Source organism: Oncorhynchus nerka, linkage group LG4, assembly GCF_034236695.1.
Source record: "Oncorhynchus nerka isolate Pitt River linkage group LG4, Oner_Uvic_2.0, whole genome shotgun sequence".
NCBI lineage: Eukaryota > Metazoa > Chordata > Actinopteri > Salmoniformes > Salmonidae > Oncorhynchus > Oncorhynchus nerka.
In genome coordinates, this window is record NC_088399.1 from 24165875 (window position 1) to 24187178 (window position 21304).

General features: G+C 44.8%; 1 protein-coding gene across 5 annotated transcripts in view; it reads left to right on the forward strand.

The window, feature by feature from the left end:
- Positions 1-21304, forward strand: part of LOC115126089 (disabled homolog 2-interacting protein-like) — a 296491-nt gene that overhangs the window by 268252 nt on the left and 6935 nt on the right. For 4 of the 5 annotated variants that reach the window (XM_065017370.1, XM_065017371.1, XM_065017374.1 and 1 more), the window contains 4 exons: positions 5683-6574; positions 16364-16498; positions 18503-18705; positions 19993-20080. In XM_065017370.1, coding sequence (XP_064873442.1) covers positions 5683-6574; positions 16364-16498; positions 18503-18705; positions 19993-20080 — 1318 coding nt within the window. The remainder of the gene's footprint in view (positions 1-5682; positions 6575-16363; positions 16499-18502; positions 18706-19992; positions 20081-21304) is intronic. The other variant, XM_065017372.1, reaches the window with a different exon arrangement.

Here is a 21304-nt window from a genome sequence, read left to right on the forward strand (position 1 = left end):
GGTAAGGGTTAAGGAGAACAATAACAGATAAGGGCTAGGAAGAACAAAAACAGATACGGCTAGGGGTATGGATAAGGACAGGGTAAGGGTTAAGGAGAACAAGAACAGATAAAGCTAGGGGTATGGATAAGGACAGGGTAAGGGTTAAGGAGAACAAGAACATATAAGGGTAGGTGTATGGATAAGGACAGGGTAAGGGTTTGGAAGAACAAGAACAGATACAGCTAGGGGTATGGATAAGGACAGGGCAAGGGTTAAGGAGAACAAGAACAGATAAAGCTAGGGGTATGGATAAGGACAGGGTAAGGGTTAGGAAGAACAAGAACAGATAAAGCTAGGGGTATGGCTACAGACAGGGTAAGGGTTTAGAAGAACAAGAATATATAAAGCTAGGGGTATGGGTAATGACAGGGTAAGGGTTAAGAAGAACAAGAACATATAAAGCTAGGGGTATGGATAAGGACAGGGTAAGGGTTAAGGAGAACAAGAACAGATAAAGCTAGGGGTATGGATAAGAACAGGGTAAGGGCTAGGAAGAACAAAAACAGATACGGCTAGGGGTATGGATAAGGACAGGGTAAGGGTTAAGGAGAACAAGAACAGATAAGGGTAGGGGTATGGATAAGGACAGGGTAAGGGTTTGGAAGAACAAGAACAGATAAAGCTAGGGGTATGGGTAAGGACAGGGTAAGGGTTTAGGAGAACAAGAACATATAAAGCTAGGGGTATGGATAAGGACAGGGTAAGGGTTAAGGAGAACAAGAACAGATAAAGCTAGGGGTATGGATAAGGACAGGGTAAGGGTTAGGAAGAACAAGAACAGATAAAGCTAGGGGTATGGATAGGGACAGGGTAAGGGTTTAAGAGAACAAGAACATATAAAGCTAGGGGTATGGATAAGGACAGGGTAAGGGTTTAGGAGAACAAGAACAGATAAAGCTAGGGGTATGGATAAGGACAGGGTAAGGGTTAGGAAGAACAAGAACATATAAAGCTAGGGGTATGGATAAGGACAGGGTAAGGGTTTAGAAGAACAAGAACAGATAAAGCTAGGGGTATGGATAAGGACAGGGTAAGGGTTAGGAAGAACAAGAACAGATAAAGCTAGGGGTATGGATAAGGACAGGGTAAGGGTTTAGAAGAACAAGAACAGATAAAGCTAGGGGTATGGATAAGGACAGGGTAAGGGTTAAGAAGAACAAGAACAGATAAGGCTAGGGGTATGGGTAAGGACAGGGTAAGGGTTAGGAAGAACAAAAAGGAAAGGGTATAGGTAAGCATGGTAAAGGGGGTTTTCTCGTTTGGGCAAAAGTCCGTCCTCCATCCTCTCTCCTCTGTGACCCAGAAAGCGATAAGTGTTTGAGTGGTCAAGGAGTGTCTCAGTTCATTAGTAGGCAAACTGAAGACGGTCCTCCCCTCCTCTATAGCCTCCTTTTGGCGAGGAAGCACAAGTGTTTTGATACCTGCCACACCCTCTTTGAATCAGCTTTATATTTTTGAGGAGAAAACCATGCACACGTTTCAGAAAACCATACTTGTGATTTTATCTATAAATGCCTGCCACAACTAAGTTGTTTTTATCACTTTACACTTTTATTTGGGGATCCACTTCTGCAAACGTCATTTGCCTGAAGAAGGGTCTCATTTTATACAGGCGCATTTTCGTCCACGTTCCCTATCCTCACCGCCTCTCCTCGATTACCTTTGACCTTTTTCAAAAGTAGGCGAGAGAGGACAGAGGAGAGAAAACGCAGGAGTTGAGCAAATCCAATTGACGAGCCCACTTTATCAGGCCACGCTAATGTGCCCCTTCTTCCCCTTCTCATCAGGCTGGCAGTGAACCTGCAACCCCAGTCAGATTTATGGAGGCTGGAGTGAACGAGTCTAGCATTCTAGCAGTCCTTCTTAATTACACCACATTCACAGAGAGAGGGAGAGAGGGAGGGAGGAGGGAGGGAGGGAGGGAGGGAGGGAGGGGAGGGAGGGAGGGAGAGCAGGGTAGGTAGAAAATAGAGGTTTAGGGAGAGAGAGAGTATTAACAAGAGAGAGAGAGAGAGAGGGTATTAATGAGAGAGAGAGAGAGAGAGAGAGAGAGAGAGAGAGAGAGAGAGAGAAATTATGGGAACATAAATTGTGTCTGTCAAGGTAATTGCCAGACAATAAAGCTGTAGACTTGGTGAAGGAGAGAAGGGAGGATGAGTGCGGATCACTTAACTAGCTATATGACTCACATCCTCCTCTACTGATGGGCTGCTGTTTCTATACCATGTGTCCTGTTGGGCTGTGGTTCTATACCATGTGTCCTGTTGGGCTGTGGTTCTATACCATGTGTCCTGTTGGGCTGTGGTTCTATACCATGTGTCCTGTTGGGCTGTGGTTATATACCATGTGTCCTGTTGGGCTGTGGTTCTATACCATGTGTCCTGTTGGGTTGCTGTTTCTATACCATGTGTCCTGTTGGGTTGCTGTTTCTATACCATGTGTCCTGTTGGGTTGCTGTTTCTATACCATGTGTCCTGTTGGGCTGTGGTTCTATACCATGTGTCCTGTTGGGCTGTGGTTCTATACCATGTGTCCTGTTGGGCTGGGGTTCTATACCATGTGTCCTGTTGGGCTGTGGTTCTATACCATGTGTCCTGTTGGGCTGGGGTTCTATACCATGTGTCCTGTTGGGCTGTGGTTCTATACCATGTGTCCTGTTGGGCTGTGGTTCTATACCATGTGTCCTGTTGGGCTGTGGTTCTATACCATGTGTCCTGTTGGGCTGTGGTTCTATACCATGTGTCCTGTTGGGTTGCTGTTTCTATACCATGTGTCCTGTTGGGTTGCTGTTTCTATACCATGTGTCCTGTCGGGCTATGGTTCTATACCATGTGTCCTGTTGGGCTAGGGTTCTATACCATGTGTCCTGTTGGGCTGGGGTTCTATACCATGTGTCCTGTTGGGCTGTGGTTCTATACCATGTGTCCTGTTGGGCTGGGGTTCTATACCATGTGTCCTGTTGGGCTGTGGTTCTATACCATGTGTCCTGTTGGGCTGTGGTTCTATACCATGTGTCCTGTTGGGCTGTGGTTCTATACCATGTGTCCTGTTGGGTTGCTGTTTCTATACCATGTGTCCTGTTGGGTTGCTGTTTCTATACCATGTGTCCTGTTGGGTTGCTGTTTCTATACCATGTGTCCTGTTGGGTTGCTGTTTCTATACCATGTGTCCTGTTGGGCTGTGGTTCTATACCATGTGTCCTGTTGGGCTGTGGTTCTATACCATGTGTCCTGTTGGGCTGGGGTTCTATACCATGTGTCCTGTTGGGCTGTGGTTCTATACCATGTGTCCTGTTGGGCTGTGGTTCTATACCATGTGTCCTGTTGAGTTGCTGTTTCTATACCATGTGTCCTGTTGAGTTGCTGGTTCTATACCATGTGTCCTGTTGAGTTGCTGTTTCTATACCATGTGTCCTGTTGAGTTGCTGTTTCTATACCATGTGTCCTGTTGAGTTGCTGTTTCTATACCATGTGTCCTGTTGGGCAGCTGTTTATATACAATGTGTCCTGTTGAGTTGCTGTTTCTATTCCTGTGTCCTGTTGTGTTGCTGTTTCTATACCATGTGTCCTGTTTGGCTGCTGTTTCTATACCATGTGTCCTGTTGAGTTGCTGTTTCTATACCATGTGTCCTGTTGAGTTGCTGTTTCTATACCATGTGTCCTGTTGAGTTGCTGTTTCTATACCATGTGTCCTGTTTGGCTGCTGTTTCTATACCATGTGTCCTGTTGAGTTGCTGTTTCTATACCATGTGTCCTGTTGAGTTGCTGTTTCTATACCATGTGTCCTGTTTGGCTGCTGTTTCTATACCATGTGTCCTGTTGAGTTGCTGTTTCTATACCATGTGTCCTGTTGAGTTGCTGTTTCTATACCATGTGTCCTGTTGAGTTGCTGTTTCTATACCATGTGTCCTGTTGGGCTGCTGTTTCTATTCCAGTGTCCTGTTGTGTAGGATGAGTGAAAAAGAGCCCTTGGTCTCAATAGGACTCCCTGCTAAAAGGTTAAATAAAACAAAATTGGGGTTTGACACTTAAGTGTTTCATGTGTGGGATGAAGGGTTTGACTTGTCATGTTTTCATGTCTATAAGGAGTAATAGATACAGCACATCAACATCTACCTCTATCATTCTCTCTGTCACTCAATCCCTCTCTTCTTCCCTCTCACCTCTCTCTCTCTCTCTCTCTCTCTCACCTCTCTCTCTCTCTCTCTCTCTCTCTCTCTCTCACCTCTCTCTCTCTCTCTCTCTCTCTCTCTCTCTCTCTCTCTCACCTCTCTCTCTCTCTCTCTCTCTCTCTCTCTCTCACCTCTCTCTCTCTCTCTCTCTCTCTCTCACCTCTCTCTCTCTCACCTCTCTCTCTCTCTCTCTCTCTCTCTCTCTCTCTCTCTTTCTCAATTCAATTCAATTCAATTGACTTTATTGACATGGCAAGTTCATTATTACTTGCATTGTCAAAGTATACATATCGAAAAATATAAATAAAATGAAAATATATATTTATATATAAAATATATGTATATATAAATAAATGGTGGGACCAACAGCAATAATAATAGTAGTAGTGGACATGAGATTACCATTAACAACAGCTACAACAACAATATTAATCAGAACAACAATACATTAAAGCAATGGTAGTAGACCAGTGTCAACATAACTGAAAAGACAGTTTCTCTCTCATGACTGAGAAGACACATGACATGGTATGAAAGATAAAACAAAACAAGATGGGAAATATTATCGACATTACTTTTCACTTTTCACTGGCTGTCCCTCAGGTTATGGCAGGACACATATTTGGCTGCCAAAACTGCACATTTTGGCTTTTCACCCAATAAATATTTGATTTTTTCTTAATCTTTTATAGTTTCAAATTCTTTGTATTGAATTATAATTTTGGGAAAGAAATATTCTCTTAGGTCTGAGTATTTGTCACAGTGTAATAGGAAATGCAGCTATGTCTCTACCTCTCCCCTGGAGCAGAGTGAGCACAGCCTGTCCTCTCTGGGCAGCCAGGTTTGTCTGTGACGACCGGTCTCTATAGCCAGACTGTGCTCACTGAGTCTGTACCTAGTCAATGTTTTCCTCAGTTTTCTATCAGTCACAGTGGTCAGATAGTCTGCCACCATGTACTGTCTGTTTAGAGCCAAATAGCATTGAAGTTTACTTAGATTTTTTTGTGGTGTCTTTCCAATAGGTGATATGTTTTTCTTTTTGTTTTCTGATGATTTGGTTGGGCCAGATTTTCTGAGTGCTGTCCTGAGGCTCTATGGGGTTGGTTTGGGTTGGTAAACTGAGACTCTTCTCTTGTTTCATCTCTTGACATTGTAGAGCTGTGTGATGGAATGTTTTGGGCTCACTTGTTTTTAGATGGTTGTAAAATTTGATGGCTCTTTTTCTATTCGAATGAGGAGGGGGTATTTGCCCAATTCTGCTCCACATGCGTTATTTGGAGTTTTTCTTTGCACTTGCAATACAGTCTTGCAAAACTGCATGCAGTACTTCAATTGGATGTTTGTCCCATTTGGTCAATTCATTATTAGAGATTGGACCCCATACTTCACTGCCATATAGAGCAATTGGTTATATAACTCTCTCTCTCTCTCTCTCTCTCTCTCTCTCTCTCTCTCTCTCTCTCTCTCAGGTTGGTGGACTTCACCCGGTTACCCTCCCCCACCCCGGAGAACAAGGAACTCTTCTTTGTCACCAGGAACGCTGGGATCCAGCCCACCCCGGCCCGCAGCTCTAGCTACTCTGAATCCAATGAGCCCGACCTGGGCATAGCCAACAGCAGCAAGAGCCTGTCCATGGTGGACCTCCAGGACCCCCACAGCTTAGAGAGTGGCCCAGGCCCTGGCCCGTCAGACGGCCTGGGAGAGGGCATCGTTCCTGGGGGAGTGTGGTCGGCCCGAACCCCCCAGGGGAACATCACTGGAGGTCCTACTCTGAGAAGGCCCGTCCAGACCCCCACCACCCCCGGATCGGAGAGCGCCCCAGGCAGACCTGCTCAGCTTCTAGCCCCCCTGTCCTTCCAGAACCCTGTCTACCAGATGGCGGCAGGGCTGCCCTTGTCGCCGCGGGGCCTGGTCGACTCGGGTTCTGAGGGCCACAGCTCCCACAGTTCCCATAGCAACAATGAGGATGGGCCAGGAGGAGGAGGGGGGATACACAACTCCTTCCTGAACCACGGAGTAGGAGGTGGGGGGAGCAGCGTGGAGGAGTATGCCCTTCGTTCGGGGGAGTTCATAGGCACGCGGAGGCAGCTGTCACTCACAGAGGCCCAGCACCAGCCCACCGTGCCCAGACAGAATAGCGCCGGCCCCCAGCGCAGGATAGACCAGCCCCCTCCACAGACCACCGTCACCAGGGGCCGCACGCCCCCAAACCTGCTCAACAGCGGGCCCTACCCGCGCCCCTCCAGCAGCAGCATGATGTCATCCCCCGACTGGCCCGGCAACGGGGCGCGGCTACGGCAACAGTCGTCATCATCAAAAGGAGACAGCCCAGAGAGCAAGCAGAGAGCCCAGCACAAACAGGTAGGGCACTCAGACAGTAGTACAGACACACTCCCAGTTGAAACACACACACAAACACACTCAACACTAGTACAAAGGAGTGTGTATGCATGGGATAGCGAGGTTATTTGCTGACAGCCATGATGGTAGCTTTAGTGAGGGCTGCAGGGCTTCGACTGTCTGAGAGGTTCATCTCATACTGTATCATTGTAAAACAATAGAATTAGTTTCTCAGTTCATTTTCAGGCTAAATAAAGCTTTAAATAAACAAATAATACTCTGTTGTGGAAAGCTTCCACTAATGCCACTTGATCGCATGTTAACAATGCCTGTATATGTGTGTGGGTGGTGTCTGAGCGCTCCTGTTATTCTATCTAATCAATGACAGTCATTGGAGCAGCCAGTGTGTATTAATAGTAATCCCATGTGTCTCTGCATAGTTAGAGGTGGAAGTCTAATAGCACAGGATCACTGGTAAACTTCTGTATGCGTAGACCTATTGTTTCCTGGTTATGGACTAACAACACAAGATAGAGGATTTTCTCAGAGTTTTGTCATTATTAGCATTATGCTTATTTGTGAAGGTGGCCCTTGGTTGAATCAGGATTAGGTTGCTAGATACAGCAATGTAATGCAGAGTTACATGCATGTATTTTATCAAGTCTCAAGGCTGGTTTATGGTTAGCTTATCATCAGCAGTTCATAGTAATGCACTCAAATCTTGCTGAGATGTGTACATGTGTGGCTGTGTGTATCGCTGTTGGGAGTTATAGTGTACTGTTTCTGCTACCGTCCTCTGGGCTGTTAAAGATGACCTCTTAACAAGCAGGTCACTGATAGGCTGGCTGGTCGAAAGTTGCCCCTGGTGATCTCTGGCCTCAAGGTGACAGGAAGGACATTTACATTCCCAGTTCCCACAATGCCCTGCTCTCCTTTAGGGACTGATTGATCGCTCAGCTTAGTGATTGGCTGACTGGTATAGCCCAAGGGTTAATGGGTTTGTCATGGAAACCAGATGGACGCCGTTCAGAATCAGAATCACCTTTAATCATTGCCAATGACATTTACACATACTCAGAGTTGTACTTGTTGATATTGTGTTGCTAGTGATAGACAACATTTAGAGACAGAATACAGACAACAGAGTTTAAAATAAGTTTACATACATTATATACAACTAGGTAGAGTGAGCATAGAGCTATAAGAGAATGAGCAGATATACAATATACAGTGGGTATACGGTTGAAATACAGTGGGTATACGGTTGATATCCAGTGAGTATGCAGTTGATATACAAATCAAATCAAATCAAATGTATTTATATAGCCCTTCGTACATCAGCTGATATCTCAAAGTGCTGTACAGAAACCCAGCCTAAAACCCCAAACAGCAAGCAATGCAGGTGTAGAAGCACGGTGGCTAGGAAAAACTCCCTAGAAAGGCCAAAACCTAGGAAGAAACCTAGAGAGGAACCAGGCTATGTGGGGTGTGCCGGGTGGAGATTATAACAGAACATGGCCAATAACAGAACATGGCCAAGATGTTCAAATGTTCATAAATGACCAGCATGGTCGTATAATAATAAGGCAGAACAGTTGAAACTGGAGCAGCAGCACGGCCAGGTGGACTGGGGACAGCAAGGAGTCATCATGTCAGGTAGTCCTGAGGCATGGTCCTAGGGCTCAGGTCCTCCGAGAGAGAGAAAGAAAGAGAGAATTAGAGAGAGCATATGTGAGGTGGCCAGTTCTCTTCTGGCTGTGCCGGGTGGAGATTATAACAGAACATGGCCAAGATGTTCAAATGTTCATAAATGACCAGCATGGTCGAATAATAATAAGGCAGAACAGTTGAAACTGGAGCAGCAGCACGGCCAGGTGGACTGGGGACAGCAAGGAGTCATCATGTCAGGTAGTCCTGGGGCATGGTCCTAGGGCTCAGGTCCTCCGAGAGAGAGAAAGAAAGAGAGAAGGAGAGATTTAGAGAACGCACACTTAGATTCACACAGGACACCGAATAGGACAGGAGAAGTACTCCAGATATAACAAACTGACCCTAGCCCCCCGACACATAAACTACTGCAGCATAAATACTGGAGGCTGAGACAGGAGGGGTCAGGAGACACTGTGGCCCCATCCGAGGACACCCCCGGACAGGGCCAAACAGGAAGGATATAACCCCACCCACTTTGCCAAAGCACAGCCCCACACCACTAGAGGGATATCTTCAACCACCAACTTACCATCCTGAGACAAGGCTGAGTATAGCCCACAAAGATCTCCGCCATGGCACAACCCAAGGGGGGGCGCCAACCCAGACAGGATGACCACATCAGTGAATCAACCCACTCAGGTGATGCACCCCTTCCAGGGACGGCATGAGAGAGCCCCAGTAAGCCAGTGACTCAGCCACTGTAATAGGGTTAGAGGCAGAGAATCCCAGTGGAAAGAGGGGAACCGGCCAGGCAGAGACAGCAAGGGCGGTCCGTTGCTCCAGAGCCTTTCCGTTCACCTTCCCACTCCTGGGCCAGACTACACTCAATCATATGACCCACTGAAGAGATGAGTCTTCAGTAAAGACTTAAAGGTTGAGACCGAGTTTGCATCTCTGACATGGGTAGGCAGACCGTTCCATAAAAATGGAGCTCTATATGAGAAAGCCCTGCCTCCAGCTGTTTGCATAGACATTCTAGGGACATTTAGGAGGCCTGTGTCTTGTGACCATAGCGTACGTGTAGGTATGTACGGCAGGACCAAATCAGAGAGATAGGTAGGAGCAAGCCCATGTAATGCTTTGTAGGTTAGCAGTAAAACCTTGAAATCATCCCTTGCTTTGACAGGAAGCCAGTGTAGAGAGGCTAGCACTGGAGTAATATGATAACATTTTGGGGTTCTAGTCAGGATTCTAGCAGCTGTATTTAGCACCAACTGAAGTTTATTTAGTGCTTTATCTGGGTAGCCGGAAAGTAGAGCATTGCAGTAGTCTAACCTAGAAGTGACAAAAGCATGGATTAATTTTTCTGCATCATTTTTGGACAGAAAGTTTCTGATTTTTGCAATGTTACGTAGATGGAAAAAAGCTGTCCTTGAAATGGTCTTGATATGTTCTTCAAAAGAGAGATCAGGGTCCAGAGTAACGCAGAGGTCCTCAATTAAGTTAGAAAAATAGGATGATCGAGCAGCAGTAAGGGCTCTTCGGTACTGCACGGTACTGTCTTTCCAAGCTAGTCGGAAGACTTCCAGTTTGGTGTGGCGCCATTTACGTTCCAATTTTCTGGAAGCTTGCTTCAGAGCTCGGGTATTTTCTGTGTACCAGGGAGCTAGTAGTACAGTGGGTATACGGTTGAAATACAGTGGGTATACGGTTGAAATACAGTGGGTATACGATTGATATCCAGTGGGTATACGGTTGATATCCAGTGGGTATACGGTTGATATCCAGTGGGTATACGGTTGATATACAGTGGGTATATGGTTGATATCCAGTGGGTATACGGTTGATATCCAGTGGGTATACGGTTGATATACAGTGGGTATACGGTTGATATCCAGTGGGTATACGGTTGATATCCAGTGGGTATACGGTTGATATACAGTGGGTATATGGTTGATATACAGTGGGTATACGGTTGATATCCAGTGGGTATACGGTTGATATCCAGTGGGTATACGGTTGATATCCAGTGGGTATACGGTTGATATCCAGTGGGTATACGGTTGATATACAGTGGGTATACGGTTGATATACAGTGGGTATACGGTTGATATCCAGTGGATATATGAAGGATTCAGCCATGCTAACAGTTGAGCCATTAATCTCCAGGGGGAGAGATGGTGGGAGGAGTTTTCTGAAGTCAACCACCATCTCCATGGTTTTGTCTGTGTTGAGTTCCAGGTTATTGCGACTGCACCAGGCCACCACCAGGTCGATCTCTCCACGGTTCATTGACTCATCGCCGTCGGTGATGAGACAGACCAGAGTGGCGTCATCTGCAAACTTGAGTAGTTTGACAGATGCGATATTGGAGGTGCTGTCATTGGTGTAGAGTGAGTGAGTAGAGGTGAGAGCAGCATCCTTGCAGCGCTCTGGTGCTGAGGGATAAAGAGTCCGAAAGGTATTTTCCCAGCTTGACAGATGGAGCTGGACAGGTTCAGCTGGGAGAGTTTGTTTTGTAGCAGTTCTGCGATGATGGTATTGAATGCAGAACTAAAGTCCAGAAACAATATCCTTGCATATGTCTTTGGGTTGAGGATGTAGTGTAGGCCCATGTTGTCTGCGTCATCCTCCGCCCTGTCGTGTCTCTGGCTATCTCACACGGGCTATCTCTGGTGGCAGGGTAGCCTAGTGGTTAGAGCGTTGGACTAGTAACCGAAAGGTTGCAAGTTCAAATCCATGAGCTGACAAGGTACAAATCTGTCTTTCTTCCCCTGAACAGGCAGTTAACCCACTGTTCCTAGGCTGTCATTGAAAATAAGAATTTGTCTAGTCTGACTTGCCTAGTAAAATAAAGGTAAAATAAAAAAATATAAAATAATCATTAAATGTGATGACTGTTATTTTATCAAATAATTTCTCTGTAATTATTATTACGTGAATAAACTAATCATCTACATTTAATTATCTAGGAAGTTGGGGCACCACTGAAAATCTTCAGATTACAAAGTTAGAATTTTCTGAATATAACTCTTCAGATATTTTAATATCAGATATATTAGTCTTCTATTAATGAATTATTATTTACCTTACGTCCGTCTCATTTCAAACGTGGTAGAATTCTTGTTTATCTGCAGGAACCCAGCCTAAACCATGAATCATCCATACACCAATTGGCTTAAACATTTAATTACTATCTAAATAATCACAAAAAATGCATAAACAAACAAACAGTAGATATTGTTTACTAACAATGATAGGGAAGATTCCCTGGCTAATCCGATATGACGGCTTGGTGGACAAAGGGAAGGGGGTGTGGACTGATAAAGGAGTGGGAAAGACTAAATTGATCACTACACACACTGGATAATTATAGTCATTGAAATGCTAATCCTTTGTACATGAATGCCCGTTCATTCTGAAATAATTGCAATAAATATATTTACGCCCAGGTGTCGTTGTTGTCTTCTCTGTTGGAATTCGTCTGCTGGAGAGTCAGTTCATCAGAGAGTCTCTGGTTACTTCCCCAGAAGTCACAATGTGCAAGGACCTGACTCCGGAGATGAGAAGCAGGTACGGGGAGTCAAACATTTATCCAGGAACACGACAGGAACAGCGTCAGCACATGGGTAAACAAGGACATATGACAAACAATCCCGAAGCAGGGAATAGAGCTAGGAAACAGACAGATATAGGGAAGTAAATTCTGCAAGTAATTGAGTCCACGTGAGTCCAATGAGCGCTGATGCGCGTGACAGGGAAAGGCAGGTGACGTACTGAAGGTGGCTTGAATGCGTAATGTTGTGGAGTCTGGCGCCCTTGTGTGCCAGAGGGAGAAAGAGCAGGAGCAGGCGTGACACAATGTCTTTCATGGTGGTAGCTTTATCAGCGGCTCCTGATATTGTCTGTTGTAATGGATACGTCAGGCATCCATTGTTCTTCGAATAGATGTTTTGGCGGTTGTCGGTATTTGCATCCTAGCTTTACATAATTTAGTAATTAGTATCTAAGATTTGTTCTTATTCTGTAGGGATCGATAGTCTCAGAGTTGAACCATTTCCAGCCGTGTAGCCAATGCTCCACGTGGTATGGTTAGGAATTTAACAACCATTGCAACCTTAGCTTACACTGGTGTTTGCGTGGTCTGATGTGAATTTCCTCAGGAGTGGGTTTTATTCGTAACAATAGAAAAGGCGGTTCCATGACGCCAGATCATGTCTATGCTCACGGGGGCGTGGCCGCTGACTAGTTAAACTTTACAGGGAATACTTAAAATTTTAAACCTCTTAAATTTAAGGTTAACCTCACATTACATAATTTCACAAATTATTTAGTCTTTACTCATTCATTTTATACAATAATTAGATGCAAACCTCATAACTGAGGTACCTGTATAAACAGAGTTAGGGTAATGTGGCTGTAATGTCTTTCATGAGGTCACAAACATGAACCAAAACGGACCGGGTCGTAGCTGGCTTCTCCACCGACCATTTACACATTCTCCAAAATCGGAGTATTGTTCCATTCTCAAATTCTGGGACGTAGTAGAATTGGCCTGGAGAATCCCTTTGTCTTACTGTGAAACTCTCTCTCAATTGCATGGTCAGGGAGAGTATCTGTGGTATTTACGACCTGGGGCAATAAAACCTGGGTTTAGGAGAGGGAGAGTGAGAGAAAGAGAGGGGGAGGCCATGATCTACACCCAGAAAGGGCCACGTCATGACAGCCCTCTCGGGGATTTGTTTTAATGTCGTCTTTCTTCCTCTTTGAATGCCATTAGATATATATAACAGGTGGATTAGAGAGAGACATTGAGAAGAAAATCAATGCTTGATTGAGTCGCTGTCAGGATGCACTAACTGGTTTTCAGCTCTGTCTGCTGATGCATGTATTTTTAATAGAGCAATGCTATACTGAGGAGATTGCAACTATAATTGTAATCCGTGTAACACAGCTGTAATCAAAACGGACTAAGTATAGTTTATGAAATGATCCTGTCTCAATCCAGTGTAGAAATTATGATATTGTACAACCTCAACTAACATCACATTAACATGTTACTAACTGACTGACTAAACTGACGAACATCATATATTCAGTTGAAATCTCTTGCCTGTCTTGACCTTGGTATTTGATAATGAAATGACAGAGCAACATTTTAGCTAATATATTTTAATTAATTCAGTTCACCATATTTTAGATTCAAATACAGATATCCAGTCATTTTCAAAGGTTTCAGTTGCGGACTGTTTTGGATCCCACAGTGTTCTCACCAACTGTCAGTTACCATAACTGACACATCTAATGACACACACACACACTCACACCAGGATTTCTGTTAGGAAAATGTGTTGACGGACAAGATTTTAATTTACCGGCCATTTGAGAAATGTACCTGACCCATATGCATTGGCTGCCCATTAGGGCTTCCACCCACAGTGATCAGAAGAACAGAAGTCACATGTAGATTATGGTAATGCAGAACACGCAACTCGTGTAATGAAGCAGCCAATAAAACGTCATTTTCAAACATTTGCCAAAATTCTAAACAGCTCACCTGGAAACATTTTTGTTCACTTATGATATTTGTCAATTATTTTCATAGTCTTTTGTTTGGAATGCTCCAGGTGAGAAATGAGCATGAGAAATGAGCATGTTCTCTGTCCTGATAATGTTGAGGGAGCGCATGAGCATGTGTCTGGTTTCTCTGCCTTGATAATGTTGAGGGAGCACGTGAGCATGCGCAAGCATAGAAATACCTGGGCTGCTGTGCAAAAATGTAGGAAAGTGTTTTCTAACATCCATTGCTAATGTATGCTATTTGAAAAAAACTTTCCAACAATCTCCCCATGGATAATCACCAATCCTCAGTGTGAAAGAGCAGTGGAAGTTCTAGGTCTACTGCTGCATTGACCTATGGACAATGAGTTCCATGCGCTCATTTCTTTAGCCGCCAATGGATCACGGTGTATCAATGTGTCCATATGGCAGAGGCTGGTGATCTCGCATTAGTTAACTTTTAACTATTCCATTTTTAGCATTTTAATTCAGATCAACGATTTTGAGAAATGAAAACGTTCTTATTAAAATGAAACTGTTCCACGAAAATGTGCATATGAAAATCATAACTGGCACGCAGAATGGTAGAAACGTGAAAATCATGCACTGCCTATGAAGTTTTATAAAAGAATTGCCTCCACGTTTCCATGGTCGGATTTTGCCTATAGGCTACTTTGAAGCACGGTAAGACATGTCCAACAATATGAAATAAAACATTCAAGTTTCAAACAATGAAATATGTTTTCAAAATGCATACTTCCTCCATTGTAAAGTGGTGGGTGACGCACTGATATCCTGTTGTCTGGACTTGATGGTGAATGGGAGGCGCTCTTCAATTACCAGTTGAGAAATAAAAAGTAGTAGCTCTTTTTAATCGTGCACCAAAACTGTTAACACTCATTTGCATGTAGAATTGTTGTGCAATGAATGGACTTATAAAATCATGTGTTTTACTCCAGCAGACCGATAAGCATGACGGTCAAATGTATTTGCATCGACTGGTATTTCCATCAATGACTAAAAAGCATTATTTTGCAATGAGATTTTTTTATACATTCATTTTGTCCAGCAACAGTTTTATCGGCTTTTCATTTTTTTTCACCGGCCAAAAGGCTTTTAATAGATTTTTATTAGCCAAAAAACAACAGAAACCCTGTCACACACACTCTCTCACAAGCACTCACAAGCAAGTGTCCTCTACAAGCACCAGCCAACACACACACACCACACACACACACACACACACACATACACATACACAAACACGCCACTCTGCTTTAGTGTTCTATACATTCCATGTGCATTTCAAGCTTATTCCTGTGTGTACATACTCTGTACGTGTGGATGTACACTATAAATACAAAGGTATGTGGACACCCCTTCAAATTGGTGGTATCGGCTATTTTAGCCAAACCAATTACTGATAAGTGTATAAAATCGAAAACACTGCCATGCAATCTCCATTGACAAACATTGGCAGTAGAATGGCCTTACTGAAGAGCTCAGTGGCTTTCATTGTGGCACCATAGGATGCCACCTATCTAACAAGTCAGTTCATAAAATGTCTACCCTGCTAAGAAATTGTAAGTGCTGTTATTGTGAAGTGTAAACGTCTAGGAGCAACAACGGCTCAGCCACGAATTGTTAGGCCACACAAGCTCACAGAACGGGACCACTGAGTGCTGAAGCGCGTATAAATCGTCTGTCCTCGGTTGCAACACTCACTACCGAGTTCCAAACTGCCTCTATAAGCAATGTCAGCACAAGAACTGTTCGTCGGGAGCTTCATGAAATGGGTTTCCATGCTCAATGCCAAGCGCCGCCTGGAGTGGTGTAATGCTCGCCGCCATTGGACTCCAAAGCAGTGGAAACGCGTTCTCTGGAGTGATGAATCACACTTCGCCATCTGGCAGTCCCACGGACATATCTGGGTTTGTCAGATGCCAGTAGAACACTACCTGCCCCAATGCATAGTGCCAACTGTAAAGTTAGGTAGAGGAGGAATAATGGTTTAGGGTTGTTTTTCATGGTTCGGGCCGCTTAGTTCCAGTGAAAAGAAATCTTAACCCTACAGCATACAATGACATTCTAGACGATTCTGTTCTTCCAACTTTGTGCCACAGTTTGGGGAAGGCCCTTTCCTGTTTTAGCATGACTATGCCCCTGCGCATAAAGCGAGATCCATACAGAAATGGTTTGTCGAGATCGGTGTGGAAGAACTTGATTGGCCTGCACAGAGCCCTGACCTCAACCCCATCAAACCCCTTTTGGGATGAATTGGAACGGCGACTGCGAGCCAGGCCTAATCGCCCCAACATCAGTGCCCGACCTCACTAATGCTCTTGTGGCTGAATGGAAGCAAGTCCCCGCAGCAATGTTCCAACATCTAGTGGAAAGCCTTCCCAGAAGAGTAGAGGCTATTATAGAAGCAAAGGGTGGACCAACTCCATGATTTTGGAATGAGATGTTCGACGAGCAGATGTCCACATCCTATGGATATGTAGTGTATGTACTATGTACCGTATGTCGGTGTGTGTGTACCATATGACGTGTGTGTCCTTCTCGGCTCAGCTCATGTGTGTGTTGTGTTGGTTCCACTAGGCCCCCTCCCCAGTGAAGCCCAATGCACTGGACCGTACGGCTGCCTGGCTGTTGAATATGAATGTTCAGTATGTAGACCATGAGGGGATGGACCCCGAGTTCAGAAACAGAGAGGATCTCACTCAGGCCGAGAAGGTAACGTCACAAACCAAACTCCATGTAACCTCCTTAACCTCCCAGTACCCCAGTTCTCAGCACCCACCCTTTAGACACCTCCTCTCCACCTAACCCTCAACACTACCCCCCTGGCACTTTAACCAGCACTTTCTCTACTCCCCTCAACTTCCAATGTCAAGCCCTCACTCCTACCCTTAACCCTACCCCCTTACAACTTACAATCACTCACAATAAACCTTCATCTCTAATAACAGATACTCATTTTATATGGTCAAAGGATTTCAACCAGGTATTCCTAGACTCTTACAGTCAAATTGTGAATGTGTGTGTATGTCCATGTATGTATGTGTATGTCCATGTGTGTGTGTATGTCCATGTGAGTGTGTATGTCCATGTGTGTGTGTGTATGTCCATGTGTGTGTGTATGTCCATGTGTGTGTGTATGTCCATGTGTGTGTGTATGTCCATGTGTGTGTGTATGTCCATGTGTGTGTGTATGTCCATGTGAGTGTGTATGTCCATGTGTGTGTATGTCCATGTGTGTGTGTATGTCCATGTGTGTGTGTATGTCCATGTGTGTGTGTATGTCCATGTGAGTGTGTATGTCCATGTGTGTGTATGTCCATGTGTGTGTGTATGTCCATGTGTGTGTGTATGTCTGTGTGTGTGTATGTCCATGTGTGTGTGTATGTCCATGTGTGTGTGTATGTCCATGTGTGTGTGTGTATGTCCATGTGTGTGTGTGTATGTCCATGTGTGTGTGTATGTCCATGTGTGTGTGTATGTCCATGTGTGTGTGTATGTCCATGTGTGTGTGTATGTCCATGTGTGTGTGCGGGGAGAATGCTTCCCGCTTCTGCTGCTGCTCCTTCACCTGCTTCTCATCCCAATGGCTGCCAGCACTCAATGCTTTGATTGGCTGTCACACACACACACCTCCACTGCCTATTGGCTGTCACACACACCTCTGCTGCACATCATGCTTACATGATTTTATGAAGCAGAAAATAAGAGAAAATAGGGGATTGACAGTGAGCGGCACTTATTTTCATAGTTTTATTCATATTTCACATTTGGTCCAGTGTTCTTGTGAAGGACAGCGTTGAGTCAACTTTTTAATCATATTCTCTGATGAGGTGTGCTGCGTTTCTACCTGGCTTCCCTTGAATGCTGCTGAAGGAGCCCGGATGTGTGTTTTATTGAAGCCAGGCAGGATTTGATTAGACTCCTAATTTCTCAGACAGCACCAACCCTCTCCTCTTCAGGACCGCTCACAGGTCCGGAGGGAGGTCAAGGCAAGCTTTTCCCGGAGTCCAGGGCTTGAGCTGCGGAGGTTGAATCCCTCTCCTCCTCTCTTCTGGAACAGTACTCCACTTAAGTCCCCAGTTTTAGAGGTTAGGGATCAAATTCGAGTGCTGGTGGGGATTTGGGACATGGAAGGAAAAGAAACTCATCTCTCTCAGGAATACTGGTGGCTTAGAAAAGTTGGAAGTTTTACTGTGAGTGTTGGCTAATGTCTACTTACAGCCTTTAACACTTCCACACTTATAATCCTGCCCTGTCCAAGTTTCAGTTTCCCTTCAATATTTTACTGTTTAAAACTTGAAATGGAACCAGGTGCACAGAAAAAGAATAAATTGGATAAGAAGCAAAAATGGTGAGGAAATTATGGAAATGAGTTGATACACCTGTCAAGGTCTACCTTAGGGACCACTGTGACGAGGAGAACATTGACAGCGATTATTGTGATGATAACAATGCCGGTTACTGCTCTCTTCACTGACCACCTCTACCTAGCAACAACAGGACAATTGAATGGGCCAGTATGGGTTGGCGCCATTGACATAAGTATCGGTTTTGCAGTGTTAATGACGATGATGATATGATGATGACTATGATGATAATAAAAACACTCTCTTTCTCTCTCTCCTTTCTCTAGTACCAGCAGGAGGTGGCTGTATTGTTGTTGAAGATTATTCTGACTCTTCCTTTAACCCTATCTGTCTCCTTTAACCCCCCCAGTACCAGCAGGAGATTGTGGTCCTCCAGGAGAAGCTGCGTGTGTCGGTCCAGAAGCTGGAGGAGTATGAGGCTCGTCTGAAGGGTCAGGACGACGGTGCTCAAAAGGTGCTGATGGAGTACCAGGCACGGCTGGAGGAGTCTGAGGAACGCCTGAGACGACAGCAGGATGACAAGGACCTCCAGATGAAGGGTATTATAAGCAGGTACATAAGGTGTGGGGATCAGACCCTTTCCAGACAGAGACTGGGGAAAGTAAGAGAAAGTGAGAGATGGAGAAAGTAAGATAGAGATGAAGAGAGAAACAGAAAGAGAGAAAGATTTGGTAAGAGAGAGCAAGCATACGCAGAGCGAAAGAGGGGGAGAGGGAGTTATGCTAAGAGAGAAAGGGAGATGGATGGGTGATGTTATCTGCTGTGTGTTCCTGATGTTATCTCCTGGTCTGTGATGTCAGAAGACATACAGCTTCCATGTTCCTTTCAGATCCGCGTCACACTGAACCCTGCTAACTCAATTAGAGCCGACACACACACACTCACAGACACAAGCACACACACAGACAAGCACACATGCGCGCGCGCACACACACACACACACACAGACACAAGCACACACACAGACAAGCACACATGCGCGCGCGCGCACACACACACACACACACACACACACACACACACACACACACACACACAAGCATACACTCACACACAAATCAATACATACACATTTCACAAACTCAATTCAAGTGAATGTACTGTTATCCATATTTCTAAAACGCCTTGCAGACAAGAGTACCGAGATGCACACACCTCTCACAAACTCAGTTAGAAGTTGTACACCCCTACACACACCTCTCACAAACTCAGTTAGAAGTTGTACACCCCTACACACACCTCTCACAAACTCAGTTTGAAGTTGTACACCCCTACACACACCTCTCACAAACTGAGTTAGAAGTTGTACACCCCTACACACACCTCTCACAAACTCAGTTAGAAGTTGTACACCCCTACACACACCTCTCACAAACTCAGTTCGAAGTTGTACACCCCTACACACACCTCTCACAAACTCAGTTAGAAGTTGTACACCCCTACACACACCTCTCACAAACTCAGTTAGAAGTTGTACACCCCTACACACACCTCTCACAAACTCAGTTAGAAGTTGTACACACACCTCCTAAATGCATAGCAGACCAGCAGTCCCAAGAGACCCTCATTCTAATAACTATATGAAACATATTATACTCTACATACAGATCTAAAGTACAGACCAGCAAATGCCTCAGTTCCAGTCTGTAGTCTGCCATACAGCTGGAAGGTCCTGCCAGACTAGTGTGAGCCAGAGTAACACACAGTACACATGATTCTGTTCTGTATCCACATACTATACCTTATTTCATACGCTGGGTGTATGTTGTGCTTTGTGCTGCTAATGTCCCTTTAACTGTGTGTGTGTGTGTGTGTGTGTGTGTGTGTGTGTGTGTCCAGGTTAATGTCGGTGGAAGAGGAGCTAAAGAAAGATCACAATGACATGCAGGCTGTGGTTGACTCCAAACAGAAGATCATTGATGCACAGGTGAGAGTCAGTCACATATACAACTCCATACAGTCAGTTTGTTGACTGTTTAAAGCCCCATAGGGCCCCCGAGTGGCGTAGGGGTCTAAGGTACTGCATCTCAGTACAAGAGGTGTCACTGCAGTCCCTGGTTTGAATCCAGGCTGTATTACATCAGGCCATGATTGGGAGTCCCAAAGAGCGATGCACAATTGGCCCAGTGTCGTCCGGGGTAGGCCGTCATTGTAAATAAGAATGTGTTCTTAACTGACTTGCCTAGTTAAATAAAGGTTAAATTAAACAAATCAAATCAAATAAATAGAGAGAGCAGGGCGGTCCCTAGTGTCATGAAACAGTACTGCAGGTCATTATAAACATCTTAGAATGAGTTGAGCGCACACACGCACTTCCTGTTTGCAATGTTTAAACCTCATATAGAGAGACGCTTGAAGAATACCCAGAAGCCCATGTAGCTCCTAGTCGACTGTGCACAACATATTGGGATGTATTGTTATGTGTGTACATCCGTCCCTCTGCGTGTGTGGGAGTGTGTCGTCTGCTACAGGACGTGAAGGCTGACAGAACGTGGAAATACATAGAGGTGTTTAATTCAAGCTGTCAGATCTCTGTGGCAGTGACTAGGCTCGGATGGCTGAGCGCAGCACGACTCTCTGCTTTAGTCTTACAGACTAACTAATACCTACATTTACATTATTCTTCTAGCCTGTCTGTCGACAAGCGTGTTGAGACAAGGTGACTCATTTGAACTGTAAATTCTATCTCCTGCTCTGTGTTGTAGCATTTTCTGATCCAGACATGTTGCATACACACAAACGTATGAGTTATGTGAGTTAAACAAAGTTGAATAGATCTAGTGTTAAAAGACTCCTCAATGTCAACTCACAGACAGCGATGCACACACACACTCACAGCTCATCCTCACAGTAAAGTAATGGGAGTTGAGTGTGGAAACAAACTGGCGGTGGTAAGGCAGTGAGCCTCTCCCTGAGTCAACAGACAGGGAGCATGAATGTGGAAAGCTCATTATGGAGAGAGAGAGAAGAGAGAGAGGTGAATAGTGAATTAGACCTCTGGTGAATGAATGCGACAGGACTATAGATGATTCAGTTAACCCCGCACACAGACACTAACAGGAGCAGGAAACTACAATAAAATGTTTACATGAATGTGTCTGCTTGTCTAGTTGTCTGTGTACTTCACCACCTATCTTTGCACAGGTCTATA